The sequence below is a fragment of the Talpa occidentalis genome, unplaced genomic scaffold (assembly GCF_014898055.3).
Source record: "Talpa occidentalis isolate TD23 unplaced genomic scaffold, MPIMG_talOcc4v2.1 talOcc4.15, whole genome shotgun sequence".
In the NCBI taxonomy this organism is placed as follows: Eukaryota; Metazoa; Chordata; class Mammalia; order Eulipotyphla; family Talpidae; genus Talpa; species Talpa occidentalis.
Genome location: NW_023601543.1, coordinates 54,873,644 through 54,901,168, shown reverse-complemented (window position 1 = coordinate 54,901,168; position 27,525 = coordinate 54,873,644). Strand labels below are relative to the sequence as shown.

General features: G+C 47.8%; 1 protein-coding gene across 4 annotated transcripts; it reads right to left on the bottom strand.

Moving 5' to 3' along the window:
• On the bottom strand, positions 1–27,406 carry FAM156A (family with sequence similarity 156 member A). Of its 4 annotated transcripts, XM_054695726.1 has the most exons (5): positions 26,719–26,826; positions 17,595–17,697; positions 16,284–16,410; positions 8,142–8,258; positions 1–1,544 (listed from the first exon to the last, which is right to left on the bottom strand). In XM_054695726.1, exon 5 carries the CDS (start codon positions 1,426–1,428, stop codon positions 784–786), a length of 645 nt encoding a protein of 214 aa, XP_054551701.1. In that variant the 5' UTR covers positions 1,429–1,544; positions 8,142–8,258; positions 16,284–16,410; positions 17,595–17,697; positions 26,719–26,826; the 3' UTR covers positions 1–783. The 4 variants fall into 4 exon arrangements, with proteins under 4 accessions (XP_054551701.1, XP_037368274.1, XP_037368272.1 ...); XM_037512377.2 differs by lacking the exons at positions 8,142–8,258; positions 26,719–26,826 and adding an exon at positions 27,382–27,406; XM_037512375.2 differs by lacking the exon at positions 8,142–8,258.
• Between the last annotated feature and the right edge of the window lie 119 nt (positions 27,407–27,525).

Genomic DNA, 27,525 nt, shown 5'->3' with positions numbered 1-27,525 from the left:
GTTTACAGCTCCTCTGGATGACTCTGATCCCTGCTCTGGGTTTAAGTGTAGTGATCTCAGATCTAACAGCAGTAAACCAACACGGATCAAGAAAGCTGAACTGCAAAGTCAGTTTGCCCATTTATTTGGTACGGATGATGAGGAAACCTGTCAGAAACTCCTGCAGGGGAACAGCACAGAATGACAAGGGGCAGGGAAGCATTTACCGACAGAGTGTCAGGGCTTTCACCAGCCGCAAGGTGATGCACCGCCAAGGGATACCTCGCGTGCCTTTGCCACACTGGGTCAGCTACAGATTCTGGAAGCTGGCTGTCAGTCCAGCACAGTGCCTTCCAGCAGACCGAGGCCTGCTGGGTGGGGGCGGTCAATGAAACGGCACAAAAGCATCACGCTAGAGATACTTTCTATCTAATGACAACAAGGTGGGGAGGAGAGGGAGGCCCGGGGCAGCAAAGTGATAGCATGCATCATGGGTGCCATAGGATGGGGTGCCATAGGATTGCATCATAGGATGGGGCACCATAGGATGGGGTGCAGGGCCTCTGGGACAGTGTCCCTTGCCACAGAATGTACCAGAGTGATGCAGAAATTCCAGGCGGGAAAGTCCAGGACCTTCGTGGGATCGAGTCTCACGCTGACAGGCTTCCCAGTCCTTGGTCTGCTCTGGCGCCTCCTCTGACTCCGGCTCACTGTTTGGTCCCCTAGGAAACCCACACCCGGATGCGGCAAACCAGCATCCATGTCCGACTCCATTCAGAGCTTCCTCACGCGACGCTGCGAGTCTCAGTTTTCTTTTAACCACTGTTTCAGGAGCCTCTGAAACATCCTTTTGCTTTCCTGCTGCATCTCTAGTTGCAGCTTCTCCTGTGGCTCCTGCTGCTGGCAGGCAGCTTCCGGCAGAAGGCCGGGCCGGGTGGTGCCCAGGCTGAGGGTCAAGCCACTGAGGCCTTGGACTAGTGTTTCCCAGGAGGAGGGGTGTGGGGCCCCACTCCTGTCAGCAGGCATCCCAGAAATATTCGGCCTCTGTCGCTGGCAGTATCGACATTCACATCTGAATCTTTTCTGATCTCGATGGCTTGGGGAAAAGATCCTGGCTTCCCTATCAACCCGATAAGGTGCCACGTGATCCAGGTGCGTCTGCCTCAGGTGCCCCAGGAAGGCTTTCTTCCTCTGGGGAGAAGCTGCCTTTCCCCACCACCGCTCTTGTAGGGCTTGCTCATCTCGGTACCGCTGCTGGAGCAGCCCCTCCGGCAGAGTGGCAGCGGCGAAGGGGGTGCCAGGCCCGGGGTTCAGGTCTCTGAGGCCCATCATCAGCATTTCTGGGAAGGAAGGATGGGAGGCTGCCGGTACGTCCCGTGAGGAGTCCTCAGAGGTCATCGGGGAAGGTTCAGAAATCAACACTGAGTTAGGTTTCTCGACTGGATCCATGGAGGCCCAGGCTGTGGTGGAAATGCCAGCTGACCCTTGGGTCCAGCCGAGAAGGTGAAGGTGGAGGTTCTCCAAGAAATTCAAGGTGGCAAGGACGCGTTCGATGAAAAAACAGACTGCAACAGATGGTGATAAGAGATCAGAGAAAATCCAGTTAGTCATTCACCTTACTTAACTTTCTGTGCCTCCCTTTCCTATGTGCCGAGTGGGGATAACGATGGGGCCTGTCTCCTAGGCCTGCGCTGTAAGTTACGTGAGGTGATACGGCTCGAGCTCGGATAGCTCGTGGCACATAATCTGGGTTTCAGAAAAATGTCAGTTACCGCGTCCACGACGCGTAAGGTCAGTTTGATATGCTGCATGTAGTAAAACGTGCTCATTTTCAGGCGACGTTCAACAAACTTTTATTCTCAAGCATAATTTAAACAGAAAACCAACGTGTGACTAATACCTGCTCTCTCGCAAGCCCTCCGATACTCTAAAAAGTTGGCAAGTGGCACCTTCTGGGTATTTCCAGAAAGGTGACTTGCCCTTTTGACTCTTCACCTTCATCCTCACTGGCTTTTCCTCCAGTCTGAAAGGCTGCTCAGGCCCACGGAAACCAAACTTCCCAGAACATATAACTAAGGATTTACTTTACTTAAAAGAACAGAAAATCAATGAAATTTCTTACAGGGAAAAGAAAATAAGAGAGAGACTCAATGAGACGAAAACGTGGGTCTTAGGCTCAGCAAACACAAAAGGGACCGTATGGAAATAATACAGTCACACCCATCTATACATACATAAAAATCAACAGGGGAGAAGACAGGGACAAATTACTCAAAAACCACAAACTACCAAAACTCACTCAGGGGAGTTTGTATGCACAGTCCATTATCTTTTACGGAAAATCTAGGGGGGAAATCTCACTGCTGAGATAATACCATGAGAGTATTTTACCATATGTGGAGAGAAAAATCACAAATTCTACACAATTTCTCCAGAAAACAGAAATGGAAGGAACATCTGCAATGGATTTTATGAGGCTAGCCTTTCACTGGTACCATGAAAAGCTAACTGCAAAGAAAAATTCCTTTTCATCCTAAGCGAAAAAATCCTCCACAAAATTCTAGTAGTTTGAATCCAGTAACCTTCTAGAAGAATAATTCACCTTGAATAACTGTGTTAGCCCAGTAACACTAACATGGTTCCATAATGGCAAATCAACCAATGCAATCCACAGATTTAAAGGATAACTGAGTAATCAACACAAGGCCCTATTTAAAAGACTCAGCAGGAAAATGGCAGGTCCATGCTGTTCTCACCAAATTTCCAATAAGGTTTGCAAAATAATCAAAGTCCATTCTAAAATTCATAGGGAAGATCAAAAGTCAAAGAGAGTCAAGGCAACCTTGAGAAAGAAGAGCAAAACTGGAGGCATCATACTTCATCTCTTCCAAAACCACAGTAACTAAAAATCAGCATGGCACTTATCTTTCACAACAATACCCAAAATACATAATGGGGAGAGGACAGTGTACTGAGGAAGTGGGGCCGGGAGACCTGGATATACACATGCAAAGATGAAACTGGACGCCTAACTTACATCATACTCACCCACTACACACACACACACGTCAACGCAAAATTAATTAAAGATGAAACATAAGAGCTGAAATTGTAAAACTCCTCGAAGAAAACAGAGGGCAGGCTGGTGATATTGGCCTTGGCAATGATTTCCTTGAAGTCTCACCAAAAGCACAGACAACGAAAGTACAAATAGTGGGAATCCATCAAACCACAAAGCTCCTGCAGAGAAGGAAGTGAAGGGGGGACTGAGTAGAAAGGTGACCTACAGAATGTCAGGAGATATCTGATATCATATATCAGGTATGATAAAGAATTAACCTTCAAGGGCCTCCCTGGTGGCACAGGCGGTTGAGCGCCGCACTGTGAAGCTGTCCACAGCCTCTGCAGCGCGGGTTCAATCCTGGCCAGCCGGGGGGGTGGGGGGGGGGTGGACCCACATGGCACGGCAGACCGCTGTCTCGCCTGCTGCTCCCCTCAGCAGTGTACTTCGTCAGTCTGCCTGTTTTGTTCCCTGCTCTGTCTCTGGTGAATCCTCTCACCCTCCCGCGCATCTGGCCTGTACCCTGGTTCTCGTATAAATAAATAAATCTTTAAAAAAAAAAGAATTAACCTTCAAAATATGTAAGAAACTTCTAGAGTCTCCCTGGTGGCACAAGGGATTAAGCACAGCACTGGGATGTTATCCACAGCCTCTGCAGCACGAGTTTGATCCCCAGCCTGGTGCAGCAGACCTCTCCTGTCTCGCCCGCTGCTCCCCTCAGCAGTGTATTTCAGTCAGTCTGCCTGTTGTGTTTACCACTCTGTCTCTGGTGAATCCTCTCACCCCCACACCTCTGGCCTGTACCCCAGCTCTTGTGTGCATAAATTTAAATAAATATTTAAAAAAAGAGAGAGAGAAACTTCTATAACTCAATAGCGAGCACACAAAGAAGTCGATTAAAACTGGGCAAAGGATTGGAGGAGCCATTTCTCCAAAGACCACATACAAATGGCCAACAGATGTATGAAAAGGTGCTCAACATCACTACTCATCAGGGAGAAACAAATCAAAACCACACCGAGGTATCACCTCACACATATCACCTCACACATACTGGGGTGGCAAATACCAAAAGCAAACAAACAAAATATACCAAGTGCTGGTGAGGACCTGGAGAAACTGAACCCTCCTGCACTGTGTTGGGAATGCAAAATGCTGGGGCCACAATGGAAAACACTACAGAGGTTTCTCAAAACATTTAAGTTAGAAGGAGTCTATGATCCAGCTTCCCAGCCCTGGGGATATAGCCAGTGAACTGAAATCATAATGTCAAGGAAACGGCTGCACTCCTGCTTCGAGCAGCATTATTCTCAAGAGTCAAGAGTCAAGCTGATGGAAACCACCCTAGTGTCAACCCATGAAGAATGGAAAAGACATGTACAAGGAGATATTACTCAGAGTAGGGAAGGAAAACCTACCACGTGTGACAGCATGGATCCCTCTGGGAGACACTAAGCTGAGTGAAGTAAGTCAGGCAGAAAAGGACAGCTACTAGCTACTACATGATTCTACTGATAGGAGGTTACCAAACTGTTGCATTTATAGAAGCAGAAAAGAGGATGGTGGTTCTGTTTCCCTATGCTAGAGGGGAAATCCGGGACTGTTGTTCAACGAGCATAAAGCTCAGTTACACCTGAGAAATAACACCTAGAGTCTTTTGTACAGTGCCTGTAGTTAACACACCATGTGCTCAGGCTGGGGGTGGGGGGGTGGGGGGAACGTGCGCACACGCACACGCACACGCACACACACGCGCGCGCACACACACACACACACACACACACACACACACACACACACACTGGAGAACAAAAGACCCAGAAGAGCCAAGGCAACCTTGAAAGAACAAAACTGTAGGCATCCCACTCTTCATGTCAAAATACATTACGTAAAGGAAAGTATAACAAGATTTGATAAGAGGTTAGATCTGCTATGAATTCTTAACACATGCCCAGGCACAAATGTAGGCACATGTGGGAGTGACAAGGAGATTAAGGGATAAACGTAAAGTTTTGCAGGTGCTTTTGGAGGTGGTGGATATGTTTTTGGGGAGTGGGAAGAGAGGTGGCAGAAAGGTGAAGTTTCCAAACTGCTGAAGAATAATAGCTGTAGCCCAATTATATGCTGGGTGTCTACCAAAGGCGTAGGGAGTTGCACTACTGTCATTCTCAAGCACACAAACGGCAAACCACCTAGAGGAGAAACACGCCATACACAGGGTCGAAGGCAATCCCATACTGAAGTATTAACAGTCTTTCCCTCAGACACCATGGCAGGTCATGGTGGACTCCATGCTCCGACAGGGAACCCCACCCGGCCGGTTCCGGGAGACGCGCTCTCTCTGGATCGCACCAGCTTCTGGGGGTCGGGGTCCCAGAAGCTACCAGCGCTCAGCCTCCCACCCTCGGGCCAGGGGGTGGAGTGCGGTCCCTGGAAATAGATGGGTTAAGACCACCGAGAGGCCGCTCCTCCCCGCGTGCTAGAGAGCCCCCCGCCCCAGCCGAGAGCGGGGCGCACGTCACAGGGAAAGGCCGCTCAGAGGAGCGGAGCCTTTGTCCTCCCTCGACTGCAGGGTGCGGATGCCCAGACTCTGGACAAAAGCGGGCTCCCGGTTGCGGGCAGCAGGACGCCGCACCCCGGGTTGTCCCACCCAGAGAGCCCTGCCCAGGGGCAGGGGCAGCGGACCGACGGGCCGGAGGAGAGCGGCCTGAGGACTCAAGAAGCGTTTCCGGCGCTGGAGATGACGCCACAGAGGAGACCCGGAGCGCTGTGCCAGATCGGCTTCCTGCGGAACAGCCCGGGTGTTTCCCCGGTCCGTGCACGCGGGAGAGGAAATAAAGGCCTGTGATCGAGCTTGTTTCCTCGACACTCGCGTTTGCACAGGCGACACATGCACACTGGCAAAGACCGAATTCAAAGTCACACAGAGCATGACCAATGCACCGGGAGCGCACCCCCTACCATCTGAAAAGCAGAGTCCCAGCAGGTGGTGTAGACTTTTAGTGCATAGGGAATTGGCAGGCCGTTATGGTGGGGAGACTGAGGCAGCGGGGCTGTTTCTGCATCTAGGGGATGTCTCGGTCAGCGCAACAGAAAATGCTTATCTGCATCTGGCTACCTTCAGGAGGGCAGACTTTTAAGTTCACTTACTGTTTTTGAGACAAAGAACAGAGAAGGAGTTAGAGGCTCTGTGTTAGCCCTGGTAGCAGGAAAACCGGGAGTCTTCCCAGAGACCTATGGGAGGGATGAAGAGTGTGCACAGCAAACTTATGAAGTCCCAAGAGGAAAAGGTGGTCCACCTCAGTGAGCCACTTGCAGGATACAAAAGCTGCAGAGATTTCTCTAGCATGGCCTTTTTCAGGGCTAAGGCGAGCTTCAACATCGTCAACGTGTTAAAAACAAACAAAGCACCTTTCATGCCCGTGCAAGCAGATTTCAGTAAAAGCACAATTAATTCCCTTTTCACCTTGAAGTCATCAACATTTGAACAGCACTTTCTAGTTATCAAAAGGTAGAGTTTCCATGGCCAACATGAAGGAAGCAAAAACATAATCATCATCACCATCTCACAAATGAGGAAACTGAGCCATAGAGAGGTTAAGTAAGGAAACAGCCCAAAGTCACACAAGGAGTAAGTCCTTGATTCAGATCTAGCGATCTGTGGCTTCCTCACCTCCCGGCTGTGAAGCCGCACACAGATGGTTTCCAGACCCACTTACCTGCTCTATTGGAGATGAGCAGGTCATCTCCAAATAGAGACCGTCTGCACCAACTGATGGTCCCACAGGCAGACTGCACTCAGCAAGAGCTAGACAACCTCCAGGCCACTGCAGATGACTTCAGAGAAGATTTAGAGAAGCTAGGTCCCAAGAGCCCCACCCTCAGCCCCAGGAGGAGTGAGTGGCTATAGAAGGAAGACCAGGGTCTGAAGTGAGGCTACTTCTCTGAGAGTCCAGCCAAATGGGCTAGCATCCTGTACACGTGTGATAGTAAAGGCTTGGGACTTGGAGTTTTTATATTTCCTTATTTTTCCTTCAGCGTTCACAAAGCATGCTGTACGCTGCAAATTTACTAGGCTGATGTGGAAAGTGAAGCAGACATATGGCTAAGTAGAGAGATTCCCATTTTACCTAGGCAGCACCTGACAGTAAAACAGCACTTTGCTGTATAAAATGAACACCCTCCTAGACAAGATGAATGAAAAAGAAAGCAGTCATTTTTCCTAATCATTACCATCATTCTCCTTTCAACAAAGAGGCCTCCTAGCATGGAGGTTGGGTGAGCTCCCCCTAGTGCACAGGCAAGGAACAGTCAATGTGTGCAAAGATGAGCACATCCAACAGGCTCCCCACACATCTGCACCTGCTGTGGTGTTGCCTAACACAGCCAAAGGCAACCTTCTATCCAGCTTCGTAGTCCAGAGGTCCTTAAAGCCATCCTTTGATTACTGCCTCGACTTGACACTTCTCTCCATCTCCAGTCGGTTCCATCATCCAAGTCAACCCCTTTGCTCCTTGACAACCACTAGACTAGCAATCCTGACCCGTGCCCGTGAGTTCTCTATTGCAGTACCCGAGGGATCTTCCTTAAATGCTAATGTGGTCATGACACCCTGCTCCGAAGTGCATGAGCTACTCGCTGTTCTTAAGACAAAAGGCCAGCCTCCTGGACTAGGCACAGCAGGCCTGCCTGTCCCCAGTGCCTCATACTCAGCAGACCCCCTCTGGCTGCACCAATGCTTCGCCATCTGCCAAGCAACCTAAACCGCTTTCTGTCCACCAGATGGCCAGTGCGCTCATGTGCTCCCCTTTCTGATTCTCACTTCAAGCATACCGCTCCCCCCTATCTGGCCTATACTTCACATCCACGATTCCGACAGATTCAGCTGTCAGCTTCGGCAGAGCAATTTCCACTTCACCAAAGGAGCACCTGGATGAAAAGGCACAGTTAACAGATGAGGTATTTTTATGGATTGGAATGTTATAGAAATTTCATTATAAATTCCCCATTGTCTTCTGGTTCACAATGAACTGACTGGAAATGCAATCTGACAGCAGAGCTTTTGTGGGAAGGCCTCCTTGTTTAGAATAGGATTACGCACAGCAAAGAGAAGAGCTCTCCTCATTTTATAAGGACCGTCTGTTGGTTTCAATATGGAGTCCGGAATCGTGGCAGAAACGGTCATACTTTACTTGATCCTGACTCCCACTGAAGAGGCCTGAGTAGAAACATGGAAAGAATCTGTCACTTGACAGAATCTCTGACCCAGTCCATTACTCCCAGGGGCCCTGGCATGCCTGGAGCGCTCTATGGACTTTGTTTTCATGAGTTAATATTTCATGATAACTTCACAATCTGAGTTGCCTGTTAGGACAAGAGAAAGCACACTAATTGGTCCACCTCTTGTGAGAGGTTTAGTTTAATATTCCCTGTGTTCATCGGGGAGGTACGGATCAGCTGTGTGCTCACTGTGGGGATCCTTCAAGGGAATCTGGCAGTGCCTCCTTAGGGGTGCACCTCCTTAGGGGTGCCCACCAGGTGCTATACACCCCTGGCGGAAACTCTGTCTGTTCCCATGACAGCCACTGCAGAGCACCAACCCACTGTTTTTCTACCTGCGATAGGCTCCACCGTGATGATCACACCCTAGTACCGTCACTCCACCGAGCAGCACGCACCCAAGTGTGACAGCAAGTGTGTGCCTTGGACACGTGAACAATGAAAGAAAAAAGGGGACATGGCCCTGGTCCCATCACCAACTCCCAACCCCAAGTCCCCGTCAGAGGGCCCTCTCAACTCCCAGCTGCCCTGGTGTGGCTTCACAGTGGTGTGCCCCTAAGCCAGGTCAGTGTGCATGGCTCTTCGTGAACCTCGCTGTGGATGGTCTAAGGTGCTGGCACAGGCAATGTTAGTCCCCAAAGAGCCAGAGAGGGAAGTGTCAGCCTCCGCCTTCATTAGACAAGGAACAAGTCCAAAGAGATTAGGTTGCTGATGGAGTGAAGGGCGATGTGGGAATCATACCCCAGTGCTGCCTGACTCCAAAGCCAGTCTTTGCACGCACTTGGCTTGTGTTTCAGTCGCTGAGATGCAGATGTTCCATGGCTGGATAATCACCACTGCCCAACACCATGTCTGCCTGGGCAATGCAGGTGCTGGAGGGCAAAGGCATCCTGCTGGCCTGTGTCTGTCCTCGGAGGTGCAACAGTCAAGTAGCAGCCCTGGGGTCCTTGGCATGAATGGCTTGTCTCAGAGCTAACAGCCAGCAGGACTGAACCTCTCGGGTTCTCCTGCAGGGAGAAACTTCTCCAGAGGGACTTTTGCAATCACCCCCGAATTATGTCTCTCCCAGTCCCATTCCGTTTTCCACATATCAAGCATTGAGAGGCAAACAGGGGGAGGGCATGTGTTTTTGCAGCCACTTAACAGCTCTGGTTACGGCCAAACCCAATGGTGGTGAGGAGCCCGGCACACTGAGAACTAAAACCTGGCCCTGCCTCTGTTGATCTCTAGTCCTCTGCTTGCATGTCTGGGAGATGGAATTTCTGGTTGAATGTTACGATCGGCCTCTCTCAATTCCCAAAAACTGCCAGCTGATCTGGGGGGGGGGGGGGAAGACTGCACTGAAAGTATGGATCAATTTGGGGATATTGCCATCTTAACAATATTAAGACTCACAGTCCATGAACACATGGTGGCTTTTCATTTGTTTAAGTTTGCTTTCATGTACTTGAACTGTGTTTTGTAGTTCAACTGTGTGTATCTTCTTTACATCCTTGGTTAAATTAATTGCCAAGTTTATTATAGTTTTGAGTCTACTGTAACTGTGATTATTGTCTAAATTACGCATGTGGATTATTCATTGCTAGTGTAGAGAAATACCATTGATTTTTGGATATTGGTCCTATAACTTGCAGCCTGAACCGGAAGGCTATGTTGCATTCAAGTAACTGCAGTAATAAGACAACTGCAGCAAGTTTAACTACTGGGAAGAGTGACTGAAACACCAACAGTGATATCCTGGCAGAAAACAAAAGTCAAAAAGACACATTACATACAAGGAACAAACAGAACAGCAGAAGGTTTGCTGATCAGAATCTATGCAGCCTAGAGTCTTTACTTAGCACACATGCCTTTTAAAAATTAAGGTGAGGGCCTCCCCTGGTGGCGCAGTGGTTGAGCGCTGGGCTGCGAAGCTGCCCGCAGCCTCTGCAGCACCGGTTTGATCCCCGGCCACCGGCGAAGGTCTCACATGGTGTGACAGACCTCTCCTGCCACACCCGCTGCTCCCCCTCAGCAGTGTATTTGGTCAGTCTGCCTGTTCTGTTCCCTGCTCTGGCTCTGGTGAATTCTCTCACCCTCCCGCGCTTCTGACTGTACCCAGTGCTTGTATAAATAAATAAATCAATCTTAAAAAAAAATTAAGGTGAAATGAAAACATTCAAGCAAACTCCTCAACAAACAAAAAGGTGAGAGAATCATAGAGTGGATGTGCCCTACAAAATATGTTAGAGGAAGTTCTGCAGGCAGAAGGTAAACGATATTAGCACAAAATCTGGATCTACACAAAGAGCTGGATAGTGGTGCAAAGGTAAAATTGTGGCTAAATACAAAGTTTTTCCTCATATTCAATCCTTTTGAAAGGTAATTGAAGTCTAGTAACAATATATTGTGGGGTTTATGACACTGGTAGAAATAAAATGCAAGACAACGAAAGTACTAAGTAGGGAGATCAGAAATGGGAGGTAGGGCCTCCCTGGTGGCGCAGGGGTTAAAGGTAGCACTAGCATGCTATTGCCAGCCACTGAGCAAGAGTTCTATCCCCCTCTGGCCAGGAGCAACCCACATGGTACAGCAGACCTCTCCTGACTCTCCCGCTGCTCCTCTCAGCAGTGTATTTCAGTCAGTCTGCCTGTTCTGTTCCCCACTCCGTCTCTGGTGAATCCTCTCATCCCCCCACACCTCTGGCCTGTACCCCAGCTCTTGTATGCATAAATAAATAAATCTTTTTTAAAAAAGAAAAGAAACGGGAGGTACACTGTTGTGGGATTCCTAGGGTATGCATGAGGGGGTACAAATCATTTGAATTCATATTGTGAAAAGTAATATAGACTGTAAATCCTGGCGCACCATATGGGAAAAAATTTCAAAGATAAAATTCTAGTATGTTATTAGTGGAGTAAAATGGAATAAAAACAAACGTTCAGTTGATAGAAAAGGAGGGGAATAGAAAAATCTGAATAAAAATTTCACTTGATAGAAAATATAGGCAAATGATCAACATAAAGCAAACTCCTTTTACAGTAAATGCACATTGCCTACGTTATCAAGTAAAGGGCCTAGTTTGTCAAGTTAGATGAAAATAGCATAACTCAACTGTGTGTTATACAAAAAGCATCCCATTTTAAATATAAATCAAAAAGGTGAAAGACAATGGAGAGGATATGATATTTCTATGTTCTGAGCGTGTCCCCGCCAAAATCCACAGGTTGAATCCTAACCTCCAAACTGGTGGTTATAGGAGGTGGGGACTTTGAGAGGTGACTAGGTCATTAGGTTGAATGCATTTACCAACCTTATAAAGAAGACTCTGGAGAAGACATCCCTAGTTTTTTCTACAATATGAGGGTACAACCAGAATCTGTGACCAAGTAGAGGGACCTCACCAGAACCCGGCCACGCTGGTACTCTGACCTCGGACTTCCATCCTCCAGAAGTGTGGGAATCAAGTGTCTGTTGTTTATAAGCTGCCCAGTCTGTAGTGATTCTTTAGCAGCCTGAAGGAACTAACAGATGGGCCCAGCATACACGAATTTAATGAAAGCTGGTAAGCTACTTAACACCACACAGAGTGTCCTTCAGAGCGCGAATTATTACAAGGGATCAAGATAGACAGACATTACCTAATAATATGGGGAGGTCTACTCATCGAGAAGACAAAACTGTGAATGTGCTTGCATCTTTCAGGACACAAGAGCTAAAGGCTGGTAGAAGAAAAAGGAAAATCAGATACATCCACAGTTAGAATTGGAACCGGCAACATTCCTCGGTCCACAACGACAGCACAAGTGGACAAAGAAAGATCAGGAACCATGGAAAACTTCAGGAAACTATTTCAAAAGCTACAAAAAAGGTACTTGAGCTACGAAATGACATTTGCAAAGTGCCAAGATATAAGAGCAGTATGCAGTAGCCACTTGTGCTTCTACACAACAGCCACAATACATCAAACATTGCAACTTTAAAAAGCAACATCATGGGCCTCCCTGGTGGCACATGGGGTTAAGACGCAGCCTGTGAGGCTATCCACAGCCACTGCAGCACGAGTGCGATCCCAGGACGGCCAGGGAGGTACCCACATGGCACAGCAGACCTCTCCTGGCTCGCCCGCTGCTTCCCTCAGCAATGTGTTTCGGTCAGTCCGCCTGTTCTGTTCCCCACTCTGTCTCTGGTGAATCCTCTCACCCCCCCACACCTCTGGCCTGTACCCCAGTTCTTGTATGCATAGATAAATCAATCTTAAAAAAAAAAAGTAACATCACACAAGTGCTGGTGAGGACGTGGAGAAATCGGAGCACTTGTGCAGTGTTGGAGGGAATGTAAACCCTAACCCCTAGGGGAAAGTATGGAAGCTCCTCGGTACACACACACACACACACAGAGAGAGAGAGAGAGAGAGAGAGAGAGAGAGAGAGAGAGAGAGAGAGAATTACCATGTGACCCAGGAGTTAACCTCTGGGCATTTATTTATCTGAAGAAAACAAAAATGCTAACTCGAAAACACATACACATCACATGTTCACTGCAGCTTACTTTCACTAGCCAAGACACCAGGCCAGCTAAATGTCCATCCACATATGAATGGATGAAGAATATGAGCTATAAGGTAGGGTTGGGTCATAATCCCAGACACAATCCTGAACACCATCGTCTACAATGCTGAAATCCCAAGAGATCATAATTCCTGAAGTCGAAAAGCCCCCAAAGTGTAGTGCCAAAACATCAAAATCCTAAATACACAATTCTGGAAAAAATAATTTAAAACTTCATTCGAGGACATATATTTACATTTTAAACAGGGATTAGAGAAACATGACAGAATCCCTCATAGGCCACCTCACACAAAAGCACATATCAGGAGAAATTTTGTCATTCCTAAATGCAGAACTCCAAAAAAAATACTAACTAAAGTGAAAATGTAACATATGAAAAGGTGTACTACAGGGATGTATTATGGGCAACTGCATGGAGATAGCCCACAGGAGCTGGACTACTTCCAAGCATTTCTATGAGGAATACATTTTTGAACTGTTCTTGTCTCATTCTAGCTGAGGAGCGCAGATTTGATAACAGAGAAGAAAAATTACTCACTATTGCTACTCCTACCATATTAGAACATGGACAACTGTCATAAACAAGGACAATTTCTTGAGACCAGTCATTTTGTACTAATATGGTTGGAGAGAAGCCTTTACTTACTTTTCACCACACAAATATTCGGCTGGTAGTTTCCATTAATATATTGTAAATAAGTTCCAAGAGAAGCAAGTGTTTGAACGTATGACAAGGGGCGAGTGCTGTCAAAATCACTTGCCATGGTGCAGCCTGGAAACCGAAGGTGAGGTATCAGGACAAATGACTATGTCCTCTACCAGCCCTGAATGCAGCCTGGCATAATCTTATCTATGGAAGGCATTAGTCACAACACACAAAAATTCCCAGACCGGGAGGGAAACAAATTGAGAAGGGAAGGTTAAGATCCAAGTGTTGACAGGGGTGGCTTTTATTGAGGATTTGCTCCTGGGCTTACAGATGGTCATCTTGTCCCTGTGTCTTCACAGCATCTCTGTATGTCTGTGTCTAATCCCCTCCTATGAGGATCCCAGTCATACTAGACTACAGTCCACCCCAGTGACCTCACTTGAATTGAATTACCTCCAAGTACAAGAGCAGCGTTGCTGCGACAGGAACTTTGTTGCTGCTCTGGGGTGGGAACCTCGATGAAAACTCTGCTACTTGAGCAGAAGTTCGTGTGCCATTTATTGAAAGCATACAGGCTAGTAAAAGCTGGTCATGTGACAACAGTATGAGGAATAAGGTGGGGGAGGAAGGGGGACAAAGGTTTACGAGGAACAGAGAAGGGGACATTGTGACCACACATCAAGAGACATTTGCTTCAGCATTTATTTGATGTTATCACAGGCAGGGTTATCCCGAGACCACCATGGAGTTAGTCACGTAATCAGGTCAACAGTGGCCCAGGTGTCCCCGGGCCTGCCTCGTTATGCGGGCTATTGCCTGTAGGTAGTCAAGGAATGCTCTGCTGTGATGTGCAGATAACACAGTTGCCCATGAATGGCCAGCTCATAAGAACCCACACAGCATGTGTACGCTGATCTTTCAGGATTGTGATCTTAGGATTTCAGACTTTAGGAATTGTGATGTTTGGGGAGTTCAACATTCTGAACGATAATGTTTGATACTGTGTCTTCTGGGATTATAACAGCACCGAGTACACAAACAGACACACATGCACACATGGCCTCGAAAAGGGAAGAAAGCTCGCCATTTGCAACAACATGGTTGAATCTCCAGGGCATGTTATGTTGAAAGGTCAGAGAAACACAAATGAGTAATCTCACTTATGTGTGGAATCTAAGAACAAAAGAATGAAATGAACTCATAGAGCAAGAGACAGACAGTTGTTTGGGGAGGAGGCGGGGGAGGCATCTGGAGGGAGAAGGGTGAGTGAATGGGGTGAAGGTGGTCAAAAGGTACAAAATTCCAGTTATAAAATAAGTAAGTCCTGTGGATATAATATACAGCATGGTGACTACAGTTAACTATACCATATTGTGCATTTGAAAGGTGCTAACAGAGTGAATCTTAAAAGTTCTTCTCTCAAGAGAAAAACCTGTAACTATGGATGGTGATGGATATTAACTAGACTTACTTTGGTGGTCATTTCACAACATACATAAAATATCAAATCATTATATGTACACCTCCAAATAACACAATGTTACGAGAAAAGGATATCACAATTTTATTTATTTATTTATTTATTTATTATTTATTTAAAATTCCCTTTATTTATTTAAAATTCCCTTGTTGCCTTTGTTTTTGTTTTTTTTTTTAATATTTATTTATTTATTTATACAAGCACTGGGTACAGTCAAGCACTGGGTACAGTCAGAAGCACGGGAGGGTGAGAGAATTCACCAGAGCCAGAGGGGAGAGCAGAGCAGGCAGACTGATGAAGTACACTGCTGAGGGGAGCAGTGGGCGGCAGGAGAGGTCTGTGAGCCACGTGGGACCCTCACCCGGCGGCCGGGGAGCGAACTGGCGCTGCAGAGGCTGCAGCAGCTTTGCAAGCCAGCGCTCAACCGCTGCGCCACCAGGGGAGGCCCGATATCTCAATTTTAAAAAAAGGACCATCACTTGTTATAACACCATAAAAGAGAAAGAGAAATGACTGTCCCCACACCCCAACTCTGGGCTGTGGCTCAGAGGTTGGAAGCAGGCAACTGCAATCCTCCACCCAGAGGAACTGTATCATCTGCATGGAGTGTTGAAAAGGTGAAGCCTAGGGGCCCTACAGAAATAATGAGGTTAAGGGGAAAGACAAATGGTAGGACACTGCTGGGCTCACTGGACATAGAGACAAACCTGTAGGCTGGCGGATTACCCGAGACAACCACAGAGAGCACCAACCGGGTTGGGGGGAAACTACCTGGGGTCAGAACAAATCGCCAACACTGACCCCAACAGCAACCCCTTCAAAGGGGGAGGAAGCTCACTGGTTTAGATCATGTAGCAACGTATGCCCAGCACATTACTGAAAACAATGGAAACATCACCCACGGAGCGGAGCTAAACAGCCCCGGCATGGTCAGGGAAAGAGAAAGCCAAAGAGAGTCCTGGCAAAAGCAGTCACCCCAGGGCGAGGTGGGTACAGCCAAGTCTGCACCCTGGGAAGTAAAATCAGAAGATTAACACAGTAAAGGGGCAAGAGGTAAGGGGGACAAGAGAATAGACTCCATTAAAATAAAGCAGCCAGACGCTAAGCAAATAAACACATAACCATAACAAACACAGAATGGGAGAGATACACCAAGGCCAGGAATTACTACAATGTGTTACCTATTTTATTCTACACGCAGCAGTTCCCAAGGATAACAAAGAAATGTGCCAAGTGGAAAGAATCAGGACTATGTGAAAAAGCAGGTAATGAGTAACCACTTACCTCTCCAGTGTTATACAAACCATGTATAGAGGTCACTAGAGCTCTAGCTACACAGAGACGCTTCCATTCAAATTCTCCACATGAGCACATGATGAATCCCCAGCTCAGCATTTAGTTTCACCATGGCCTTAGAAGGAGAGCAGAATACCCGTTATGCTAATAAACGTTACCCTCCCCCATGCCACAGACTCAGTTCTTGAGTCCCTGAAGACCAGAAGTGATAGTGCAAAGTCCATCAGAGAGTCAAATGTAGCCTTGACACTGCCTCTCTCTCAGGGAGTGCTCCAGGGAAAGTGGGAGCAGCAAGAACCACTAGAACGATGGGCAACTCCCCATATGCCAGCTGTGCCCTGATGACATTTCTCGTCTCAATATAGTCAGTGTTCTAAACGGCCCGTCAAGTGGCTAAAATAGCCACGAAGTAGTGTTTCTAGTTTACTAGTGGGGAAGTGAAGCACAGGGATGTTAAGCAACCTGCTCAGTGTCACCCAGCAGTAACAGGCGGAGCCAGAGGTCTGCAGGCATCGTGCAAAGCTCACTGTGTTGCGTATCTACATGACCCCAAGGGTCAGATCCAATGGTCACTGCAAAATATTTAGAATGGCAGCTACCATATCACAATGATTGACTGTTTACTGGGCGGGGAACTGCTCAGTAAACAGAAATTTGATGATTCAGAATCTTTTGGACAGAGGGTTGAAAGGATGGGAATCAGGCCACTTTGTGGAAATGGAGATCCGAGAGCCGCCTTAGGTAGCACACAGCATGTCAGTCTCCTAGCTGGAAGGCCTTGGGCTTGTGGATCAGACAAGGCACCAAACTCCCTCATTTCTGGACCCTGGCAACAGAGAGAGAGGCCTGGCAGCAAGGAAAGTAAGACAACTCCCCCTACGCCTTTAGTTCCCAGACAAGTTGTCCACGTAAGTCAGAACCCAGGACCAGGTAACACAAATTGATCTTATTGCAGGGAACTGCACAGGGAAGAGAAATTTGATTTCTTCAAAAATCGTTTTGATAGAGGCTAGAAAGAATGGGAATCAGGATACTTTGGGGAAACAATGCTCTGAGAACCTTCTAGCCACATTCTAACCGCATGGGTGGCGTAGGACATACCAGAAGGCAATTTGGGTTGTTGAAATGAGGGGATGGGGTTACTGGCGTTTGGCGGGGGGGTGGGGGAAGGAAGGGGAGGAGAGGACTGTGGCAAGGCATACCTTTGTTTGCAGAGACTTAGGTAAAGGGCATTTTCCTTAAACGGAAGCCCGCAGTAAATTAAAGGGAGCTCCTTTGTAGCTTTGTGGGGAAACTTACCAAGAATCCTTGACCGTCTTGGAAAACACATCACTGAAGGCTATTCGGTTCCTGGCTTTGAGTCTGACACTGCACGCCAGTATCAGTTGACATCTGTAGGTGCCTGCAGGAAACAGAACGAGGGGATCAAACTGCTAACCAGACCATCTCCTTGAGGCATGCTGATAATGGATGGGAAGAATTAAGCGCAGGTATCCTCAGTGGGACAGCCCTGAGTCGCTGAAGGAAAACAGCTGTACCCATTGCCATTTTGGTTCCATGTCTGGCTCCCTCACTGGACTCTGAATTCCTTCTTGAAAAGTTGGAAACACACCCAGTTCATCGTGGTGTCCTCAGGGCAGAGCAGAGGACCTGACCCAGGGTGAGAGACCAGACCACACTTGTGGAATGGAAGTCAACTGTGAATGGCTGAACCCAGAGACACAATGATGAGACATGGATGTCATTGTACATGGTGGGGCCAGGGACAGTGGGAGGAGAATGCTGCAGGCCTCTGGTTTTGGACCCAAACAGCTTGGGGAAGTGAGCCTGCAGTACTGATCTCAGTTATGTCCCAGCACGGGCACAGGATTTTGCCAGGGAAAATTAAATCTCTTAAGCCACGTGGGATAACTTAGAAAGCCACGTACCTTACTATTTCATTTTGCATATGAACCTTTTGGGCTGGCCCAAAGTACTATGTGCTCAGGAGTGGGAGATGACCGGAAAGCTGGCCGGAAGCCAGCGGGGCAGTGTCGGCACAGTCAGGGTGCACACAGGAAGTGCAATCCTGAGGGCACCCGTGCTACCCCAGAAACAGCTCACAACCGCTTGGGCGCCCTGGGCTGGACATACAGCAGTCGTACAGTTGCCGTACAGTTGCCTCCCGCCGGGGAACCTTCCACTCTAGGACTCCCTGTCCAGTTCCAATCACTCATTTGAGCCCTGGGTTTCAGTAGGGCAGCATCAAGGCGGTCAGTTCCAAACAGTTTGTCCAAAATGCTGGTTCATCCCCCGAAGGGGCATGGATGACATCTCCAGGTGTCCTGCATGCCAGACCCAGGAGTTGGGCACCCCTGTGTCCCCAGTCAGAGCCCTGGCAAGCGGGACTGAGGCTCTGCATCCCTTTGCTCTCCAACAGCATATGGCAGCTTGGAAAGGCTGCACTGGGAAGAAAAGTTTCCACAGCTTGGACAGAGAGATCCATCATGTCCACTTTCTGTCCACACCCTCCGCCTCTCCCCAGGTGTCGGGTGTCGTGTTGGTTCCACTGTAAGAAAACCAGTGTGTACAATTCTGAAAGAAAACTTTACATTTCCTTGAATATCCCTCATTTCATTCACACCTTGTGTATGGAAGGGTTGCTTGCAAGAGGAGCTAGAGAATTTTCATTAAAAAAAAACAAAACAGGTCCTATAATTTATCTACAAAGATATATCATGTTTGGGAGCTGGCCAGGAAAGATCCTAAATCGACATAAGTTTTCAGAAGGGGTTCACGTAACCTACTGTCCCTTGTTCCTCTTCCTGTGCCCAGTGAGTGAGCTGGAAAAGACAGACCCCTTGCTGGGCACAGTGGCATCGGAGAGTCCCACGCCTCACACCTTAACAATTTCCTCACAAGTCCAGATGCAATGGCAACACTCTGCAAAGCCAACTTAGAAAATCCTTCCTCCACCCTCCACAGAAAGTTTATTCCAACAGGCAGCAGTGAGTTGGCCTCTGCAGGTCTTTGCGGGCCGGCCATTCCAGCAGCCTGGGGACATCCCGGCTGGGGTGCCGGGAGGGGCAGCAGCAACAGCAGCCAAGGTGAAGGAAGGAGGAGGTGTTTCCCTTTCTAGGCCTCAAGTGTATCTAAATCTCAGCTCCAGCCCAGTGAATTGATTTCATTTTTCCCTCCACTTGGAGGAGAGAGTAAATTAAACTTCTGACATTCCTGACCAACCCAAGGTCACCGTGGGGGCATAGTGGAGTCCTGTTCCCTCCTGCCTGAATGAAAGCTCAATAGCCAAAGTCCTGAGCTGTCTGCCTGAGAAGCATGGTTTACTCTCTTCCTAAACTGTTCAGAGAATATGTTTACAACAAAGATCTAATTTCCTTCTGGGAATCTGCAATCTTGGTCCAGAGCATGCCTGTGACCAGCCTCAGTAAGATGCTTGGGAACTGTTGCTCATGAGCTTCCCTGGTAGACAACATGTCTGGAGGGACAGATTGGGTGACTGCAATTGCATTTTTCATCCCCTCATTCTCCTGCATGGCAAAAACAGCCCAGGGGCACAGTGGAGTTCCATCTACTGGTTTTAAATTTCATAAGTAACCTTTAGCTCTTTGGATACCACACTTTGGATCACGGGTAATGCCACGTTCACAGAGCTGCGAGAGTCTTCATTCTACCCCTCCATTCTTCCTTCACTCAAACAAGGCTCTCCCCCTGTCTTAGCGAGTCAGGGTTTCCTGATCAAATCCCCATGGCTGCCAACATTGTTTTGGGTTTCCTAAGACCATCCTTGCTTTGATGAGCCCCTAAGAGGACTCAATGGACTCAGCGTAGAATCACCTTCATAGCTAAGATTTACTACAGCAAAAGCATACAAAGCAAACCTAGCCAGGGGGAAAGGAGGCCTGCGCAAAGGTGCTGGAGAAACCAGCACAAGCTTCGCAGAGTCCTTTCCCACGAGTCACCCAATCTGTCCCGCCAGGCATGTTGTCTACCAGGGAAGCTCATGAGCAACAGTTCCCAAGCATCTTACTGAGGCTGGTCACAGGCATGCTCTGGACCAAGATTGCAGATTCCCAGAAGGAAATTAGATCTTTGTTGTAAACATATTCTCTGAACAGTTTAGGAAGAGAGTAAACCATGCTTCTCAGGTAGACAGAGTGGGGGAAACCCCAGAAACTCCAAGTCCCCACATGCAAGGCAAGCTCGGCCTTCATAAGGAATCTCAGGCCTGACACGTCAACACTTTTCTGCACAGTACTCAACACAACTGCAAAATACACAACCACGCAGGCAGAACTGAAAGGATAAATAAACCTGCAATTGTAGCTGGAGATTTCAACAAACTCTGAATAATATGCTCAAAACTTACTGAAAAATATCACAAGTATGTAGATGAACTGAACGACCCCATGAACTAACTGGATGTAGCTGTCATGGATAGAAAGGTCCACCTACCTACAGCAGAACACACACTCTTTTTCAAGTGCACTTGCAGATTTCACCCAAAACAGACTATATCCTGGCTCTTCATAAAACAAATCTTACCAAATGCAAGGTAGATGAAATCATACAAAGAGTGTTCTCTGATCTAAACAGAACAACCAGCAGTAAGACGCTAACAAGAAACTCTCCAAACACATGGAAGATAGACCACATACCACTAAGTACTCCATGGGTGAAAAGACTAGACTGAACGAAAATGGAAATACAACATATCAGTTTGCAGGATGAACTAGAGAAGTGATTTGTGGCAAATTTATAGCATGAAATGCTTATATTAGAAAAGACAAGAGGACCCAAATCTAGAATGTAAGTTTCCACCATAAGAAACTCGAAAAACAAAACAAACTCAATGCAAACAGAATGTGTGTGTGTGTGGGGGGGGGGGGGAGGATTAGAAAAGGAATGTGAAAGAAAGGATGGAGGGTGATCAAATAAAAAAAAGGTGGTTACTGAAAACGCAATAAAATCCATTAACTGCTATCTAGATGGATGGAGCTGATCAAATAAAAACAAAAAGTGGTTACTGAATACGTCAATAAAATCCATTAAATTCTATGTAGACTGATGAAAAATGAAAGATAAGTGAAAACACAATTAACCATTATCAGGAATGAAACAGACTCCACAGAAATTAAAAGGATTCCACAAATAACTCTATGCATTTGTCAATTCAGATGAGATAGGACTGCATGAGAGACATAACTATCAAAACTCACCCCACATTAAACACATACACTAAACAGAGGTGCACCTATGAAGGAAGTGAATCTATAGCTGATAACTTCCTTTTTTTTTAAAGATTTATTTATTTATGCATACAAGAACTGGGGTACAGGCCAGAGGTGGGGGGGGCGGGGGGGGGGGGAGTGAGAGGATTCCTCAGAGACAGAGTGGGAAACAGAACAGGTGGATCGACTGAAATACACTGCTGAGGGGAGCAGCGGGTGAGTCAGGAGAGGTCTGCTGTGCCATGTGGGTAGCTCCCTGGCCAGGGATGGAACTCGTGCTGCAGCGGCTGCGGACAGCTTCAAAGGTTGCATCTTAACCCCTTGCGCCACCAGGGAGGACCTGTAGCTGATAACTTTCAAAAATGAAACCTGCAGGCCTAGATGGTTTCCTTGAAAAAAACCTACCCAACATGTGATAAGTAATCCTAGCAATTCTTAACAATCTCTTTAAGGTAACAGGACAAATGGAACACACCTCCAATCCTTTTATCCAATTAGCATTGCCGAGATTCCCAAATCAGATAACAACAGTATTAGCAAATCAAATTCAATAATATAAAAAAAGAGCAGTCCATGACCAAGTGGGGTCTCATCTACAAATGCAAGGCTGGTTTCATATTCAAAAATCGATCAACAAATATACCATATTAATATACCCAAAGAATCCACGTGATAATAAATTCAGCATCTTTTCATAATAAAAACATTCAGTAAGTGGGGTAGAAGGAGGCTTTCTGAACCTGATGTAGAGTATCTACAAAAATACCCACACCTCCTACCGACATAATGTTGGAAGACTAAATTCTTTCCCCCTAAGAGCCAGACCAGGCCAGGACATCCACTCTTACCCTTGCTATTATTCAGTATTGTACAGCGAGTCCTGGCCACTGCAGTAAAGCAAGAAAGAAAAGAGACGGCTTACAGATTGGGAAGAAACTCCCAGGTGACATGACAACCTACATAGAAAACTCCATGAAATTTATTTTAAAAATGGGTCCTCAAACTACTAAAAATGGAGCTACCATATGACCCAGCAATTCCACTCCTAGAAATCTACCCAAAGGACACAGAAACATTAATTCAAAAGGTTACCTGCACCCCTATTTATTGCAGCACCAGTTACAATAGGTAAGCTGGAAATAACCCAAATGCCAAAAAAATAGATGACTGGATCAACATGCGGTATATATACACGATGGAATACTATTCTGCAATCAAAAAAGATAAACTCATGCCATTTGCAGCAACATGGATGGTGCTGGAAGGGATTATGCTCAGTGAAATAAGCCAGAAGGAAAAAGAAAAATATCGGATGGTTTCACTTATAGGAGGAATGTAGGGGAACTAAATAAGGGACCAGAAAAAAAATAATTATAATAAATTAAAACACAAAATTAACAGGCAACTATTAATCAGAGACACTCTGCAGGGGAGGGGGAGGGAGAGGAATCAAAACAGGGGAGGGAATGTGTTCTTACACGAGGGACTATGGTGATGGTGCACCAGTGAATTTGTGATGGGAATTTTGAGGGGACTACACCGGAAAGGAGAAAGCATACATTGTAGAAAAAGGAAGGGTGATGTAAAAATATACATAAAATTAAATTAAATTTTAAAAAATCACAGAAGAAGTGTATTTAGCAATGATGCTGATGACAAAAATCAAGCCTATCTCAATATACTAGCAATGAACAATGACAAAACAAAATTTTAAAGATACCATTCACACATACCATATACATTAGCCTCCCCAAACCCTACCAGAACATATGCAGGATCTGTATGCTGAAAACTAGAAAAAGCTGAGAAAACAAAAGACCTAAACAAACACATATATATTGTATACATAGGTTGATATTCAATATAACTAAGACGCCACTAGTCCCAGATGGAATACAACTCCACCCAAAAAACCCAACAGGATTGTCTGTAAACAAAATGACTTCAAAATTTATGCGGAAAGGAAAAAATTCTTAAAAGGAGAACAAAACTGGAGGAGAAACACTGATTTTTAAGATTTACTTTGCAGCTCCAGCCTAGCCATGGGCACAATGTAAGTGTCCACGGAATGATGACTGGGTGAAGGAAAAGTGGTGTGTGTGCATACTTTTCAGTCATAAAATAGAAGGAAATCATGCATTTCCCGGAACGTGAATACAACTGGAGGGCACTATGCAGAGTTTAAAACTTACTGTTGGAGAGAAACTTAGGATTGCTCTCATTTATCTGTGAAATGTACAAACATCAAACTTACAGAAATCGAGGTGGTTGCCAGGGTCGGGGGGAAGTGGGCACCTACCTATCGGTCAGAGGGCACGACTTCCAGCTATGAGGTGAATTAGTTCCAGGGATCTAACGTCCACAGTTAACATGCAGTACATAGCAATACTGTATACACTTCAGTATATATTTTGAAAGTTGCTAAGAGAGGAGATCTTAAATGTAAAACCACAAAAAATTGGTAATTCAGCAAGGGGACAGACTATTAACTAAGTTTATTGTAGTAGTCCTATAACATTGTATAGATGTATCGAACCATCGGGCCTTAACGATCATGTGCTTCACGTCACTATTCTGATAAAGAGGGCAAAAATAACACTGCCCCCAGTTTGTCCAGTGGGGTCCCTTCAAGCTATTTTCCACGTCCTTCTGACAGGTCACCATCGGTCCTTGAATTTACCCTGGTTTCTGACTCCACACGGTGAGCCAGGCTCACCATCCTCTCCCTCCCCCACGCCCAGGAATAATCACTTCGCAGAGAATGGTATCTAGGAGCCAACATCTGGGGGCTAGGCATGCTTATTGCTATTGGGAGGTTGCTGTTGCCAGAAACTGTAGAATATTATATGCACACACACTCAAATACAAGCACACATAAATGTACATGTACCTCCATCCATCTTTCCACATGCACACACGTACACACTGAAAACCACAAGTTTGCTGGGAGAGCTACAGCACAGCTCTTCAGAGTTTGTTCTCCTTTTCTCCCTTTCCATGTTTAAAGCTCCCTTTTCCACTAGTGAAGGTGTGGCTCTAATGATCCTTACACGTTTATTTAGTGGATGAATGCAATGTCTAGAAGCCATGCCTCCCCTACAACCTCCCTCATCACATGCTCTGCTGAACCACACCCTCTGCCTCTGGCCTCCACACCCGACTCAAGCTGGAGTCCCTGAGCCAGTCAGCCCTCTCCCCACCCAACCTCCAGGGCCACCCCCCTCACCATGCTGGGCTCTGAAACCCACTGCAGCCTGTCCCCGTGCATGGATGCCCTCGACAGTGTGCCTGGGCTCATGCCCCTACACCCGTATACTTGCAGTGCTCTGCCACACCTGAACCCTTTAGGACAGAAATGTTCGGGCACCAAAGAGGAGGGAAGGCAAGAAAGGGCAGGGAAGAGGAAAGGGTAAACAGGATCAATTATTACAATGAGCTGGGCCCAAACCAGGCAATATTCCGAAGCCCTTGCTGCTTCTCACTGTCCTCCAGTTTCTGTTCCTGCCTCTCTCTTCTGCCCCAGGTCTGCACTCATTCCTAAAGTCCTGCCCTCCATCAAGAGTAGAAATGTCATGGTGGCAATGACTCCTCATAGGAGCCGGTGGGCTGACATTCAGTGTGGATGGTGTCCTCCCCTCGTGATGCAGTAATGACTGAGTAGCAATTTCACATGTGAGCGGGAGAGCAGGCTCAGGCCACTCCTGGAGCTTCACATCCTTCATCTGTAAACTGGGGTGGCCCCACCTTCCTGACAGGGGTGGGAGAAACAGGGCTAACAACACTAGACTCTTCAATGAACTCTAAGTGCCCAACCCAGAGACCAGGGCTTCATCTGCATCGCTGCACTCCTTCACATCCAGAATGTGCCAGATGCTCTTCCTGGGTAAGCCCGCGCCTGCTCCCTCACTACCTGCAGGTCCCACCTCCATCATCACCTTTTCAGGCTGAACTTCTGTGACCAACATGACTAAAATGACAACGTCCTCCCCACAAGCACCTTCCCCTAAGCAAGCCTTTCCTCCCTACCCAGCACTTGCACCATCCGCTGTGTATATACACACTTAGTGTTCAAACTCTTGGAAATCAGAGACTTTGTCAGTTTTGTTCTCTGTGGAATCCCCAACACCTAAAACAGTACCCAGGCACAAGATGCACAGGTATACTCCAAGAGGAGCACTGGCCCATTTTCTGGATTATGATCCAGGAGACTCCAGGGCCAAATGACTTGCCCAGGACACACGCCAGGACCTGGGGCCTCATGCCTTGGAATCCTATCTGCCCCATTCCAAAAGCCTCAGCCTGGAGACCTCACAACCAAAAAGGTAAAGCGATTTCACTCCTCAGACACAGACCCCACACAGGCCAGATACCCAGAGACACCAAAAACAGCTCACGGGACACACAGCCTAAAAAGATTCCCCAAAGTCCTGTACAAGAAAGCCCTCGACTGACTCACATTTCCCAACAGAGCAGAAACCATACACACGGCAACAGTGAGCCCTCACCCCGCAACAGAACAAAATGCTCACCCCGGGGAAGAGATTAAAATTGCTCAGAGTCCTCACATCCTACAAACAGAAACAGTGCCAAACGTCAGGCACTGCTGATCATACAATGACCCTAAACACAGAAAGACAGGTGTTCAAGAGCTCAGGGACATCACAGAAGCTTAACATAAAATCCCCAGAAAACGGCACCTGCATCCTGGACAGGACGATTCAGAAAGTTTATACTTTGCCCCAAGCTTCTCTCTACCAGCGCCCCCAAGCAGCTCAGAGACTACTCAATTTGGGATCCCGAATCAAAACGGGTCAGGGGCCTCACACCCTGCGGGGCAGGTGCCTGCATCAAGATCTCAAACCCAGGCACACCAGTGCCCAAAAGCTGAGAAAATGCACGCCCAGCTACACAGAACAGACCGTTGAAGAACCTCAGGCCCCTTATACACGGGGCACAAACTATCTCAGGACTCGCAATCCCCCAAAGGCTGAGAGACACCAAAAGTCATGAAGCAGCATCTGAGATGTCCTACCTAGGACACATCTCCGCGCGCCCTACACACTTGACATCCTGGGCAGAGACACCAAGCCAGCCCAGAGACTGCTCCCTGGACCTTACTGAACGCTTCTGGAGGGCGGGCGCTGCGGGGCCACGCTCCAGGCTGAGTTGGGGTAAACAAGGCTGAAAGAGCTCACGTGGAGAGAGCACCGTCCCGCACTGGCAGCGTCGGATTCGGGCCGCCGGCCAGCAAGTGCGCGGGACCTCGCCACAGCCTCGCGCGGCACCGCAGCCCCTTCGGGACACTCGGGCGGCAAGCTGGCCGACTCGGAGAAACGCGCCACGGCGTGGCAAGCCACGCGCACGCCCCCTCACCCTGGGCTCCCGCTGGGCAATCTCCCTGCCAGTCCCAGACCGATGGCCAATGGAAGAGGGCCAGCTAGAGGAAGGCGGGCACTAGGGCGTGCATCCGGGCCCGCCCCGCTCCCCGGAAAGGCTCCACGTGCCGGCTCCCAGAGACCAATCCCGTCCCGCACGGCGCGGGCCCGCCCCCGACGTCCTGGAGCCAGTCTCGGCCCTTGCGCGTCCCGGGCTGGGTGCGACCGCGGAGAGGCCGGGGGTGCGGGCGCAAAGGGCAAACGCCGCAGCAGCCCAGGCGCGGAGCGCGCCCGGGCTCCGATGCGCCGGAGATGCCGAGGTTGGGAGGGGGCCGGCCCGGACGGCGCGGCTCGGGTCTCGGCTGGCAGCTGTGCCCGATGCCCCACGCGCTGTAGGGAGACCCTCCCCGTCGTTAGAAACATATTGGATTCTTTCCAAACCAACGCCCCCGCACAGTGGTACCTTCCTAGCGGAGCTCCTACCTCTGCACCCCTTGGTGGTACCGTCCAGGACAGACTGTGGCACCCCGCGCGCCCCTGGCTGGTGAGAGTAGGGAACAGGGGTCCGTGCCGCTGCCCAGGAACCAGTCCTGCTGGTCCCCCAGGCTGGGAGGGCAAAGTCAGCAT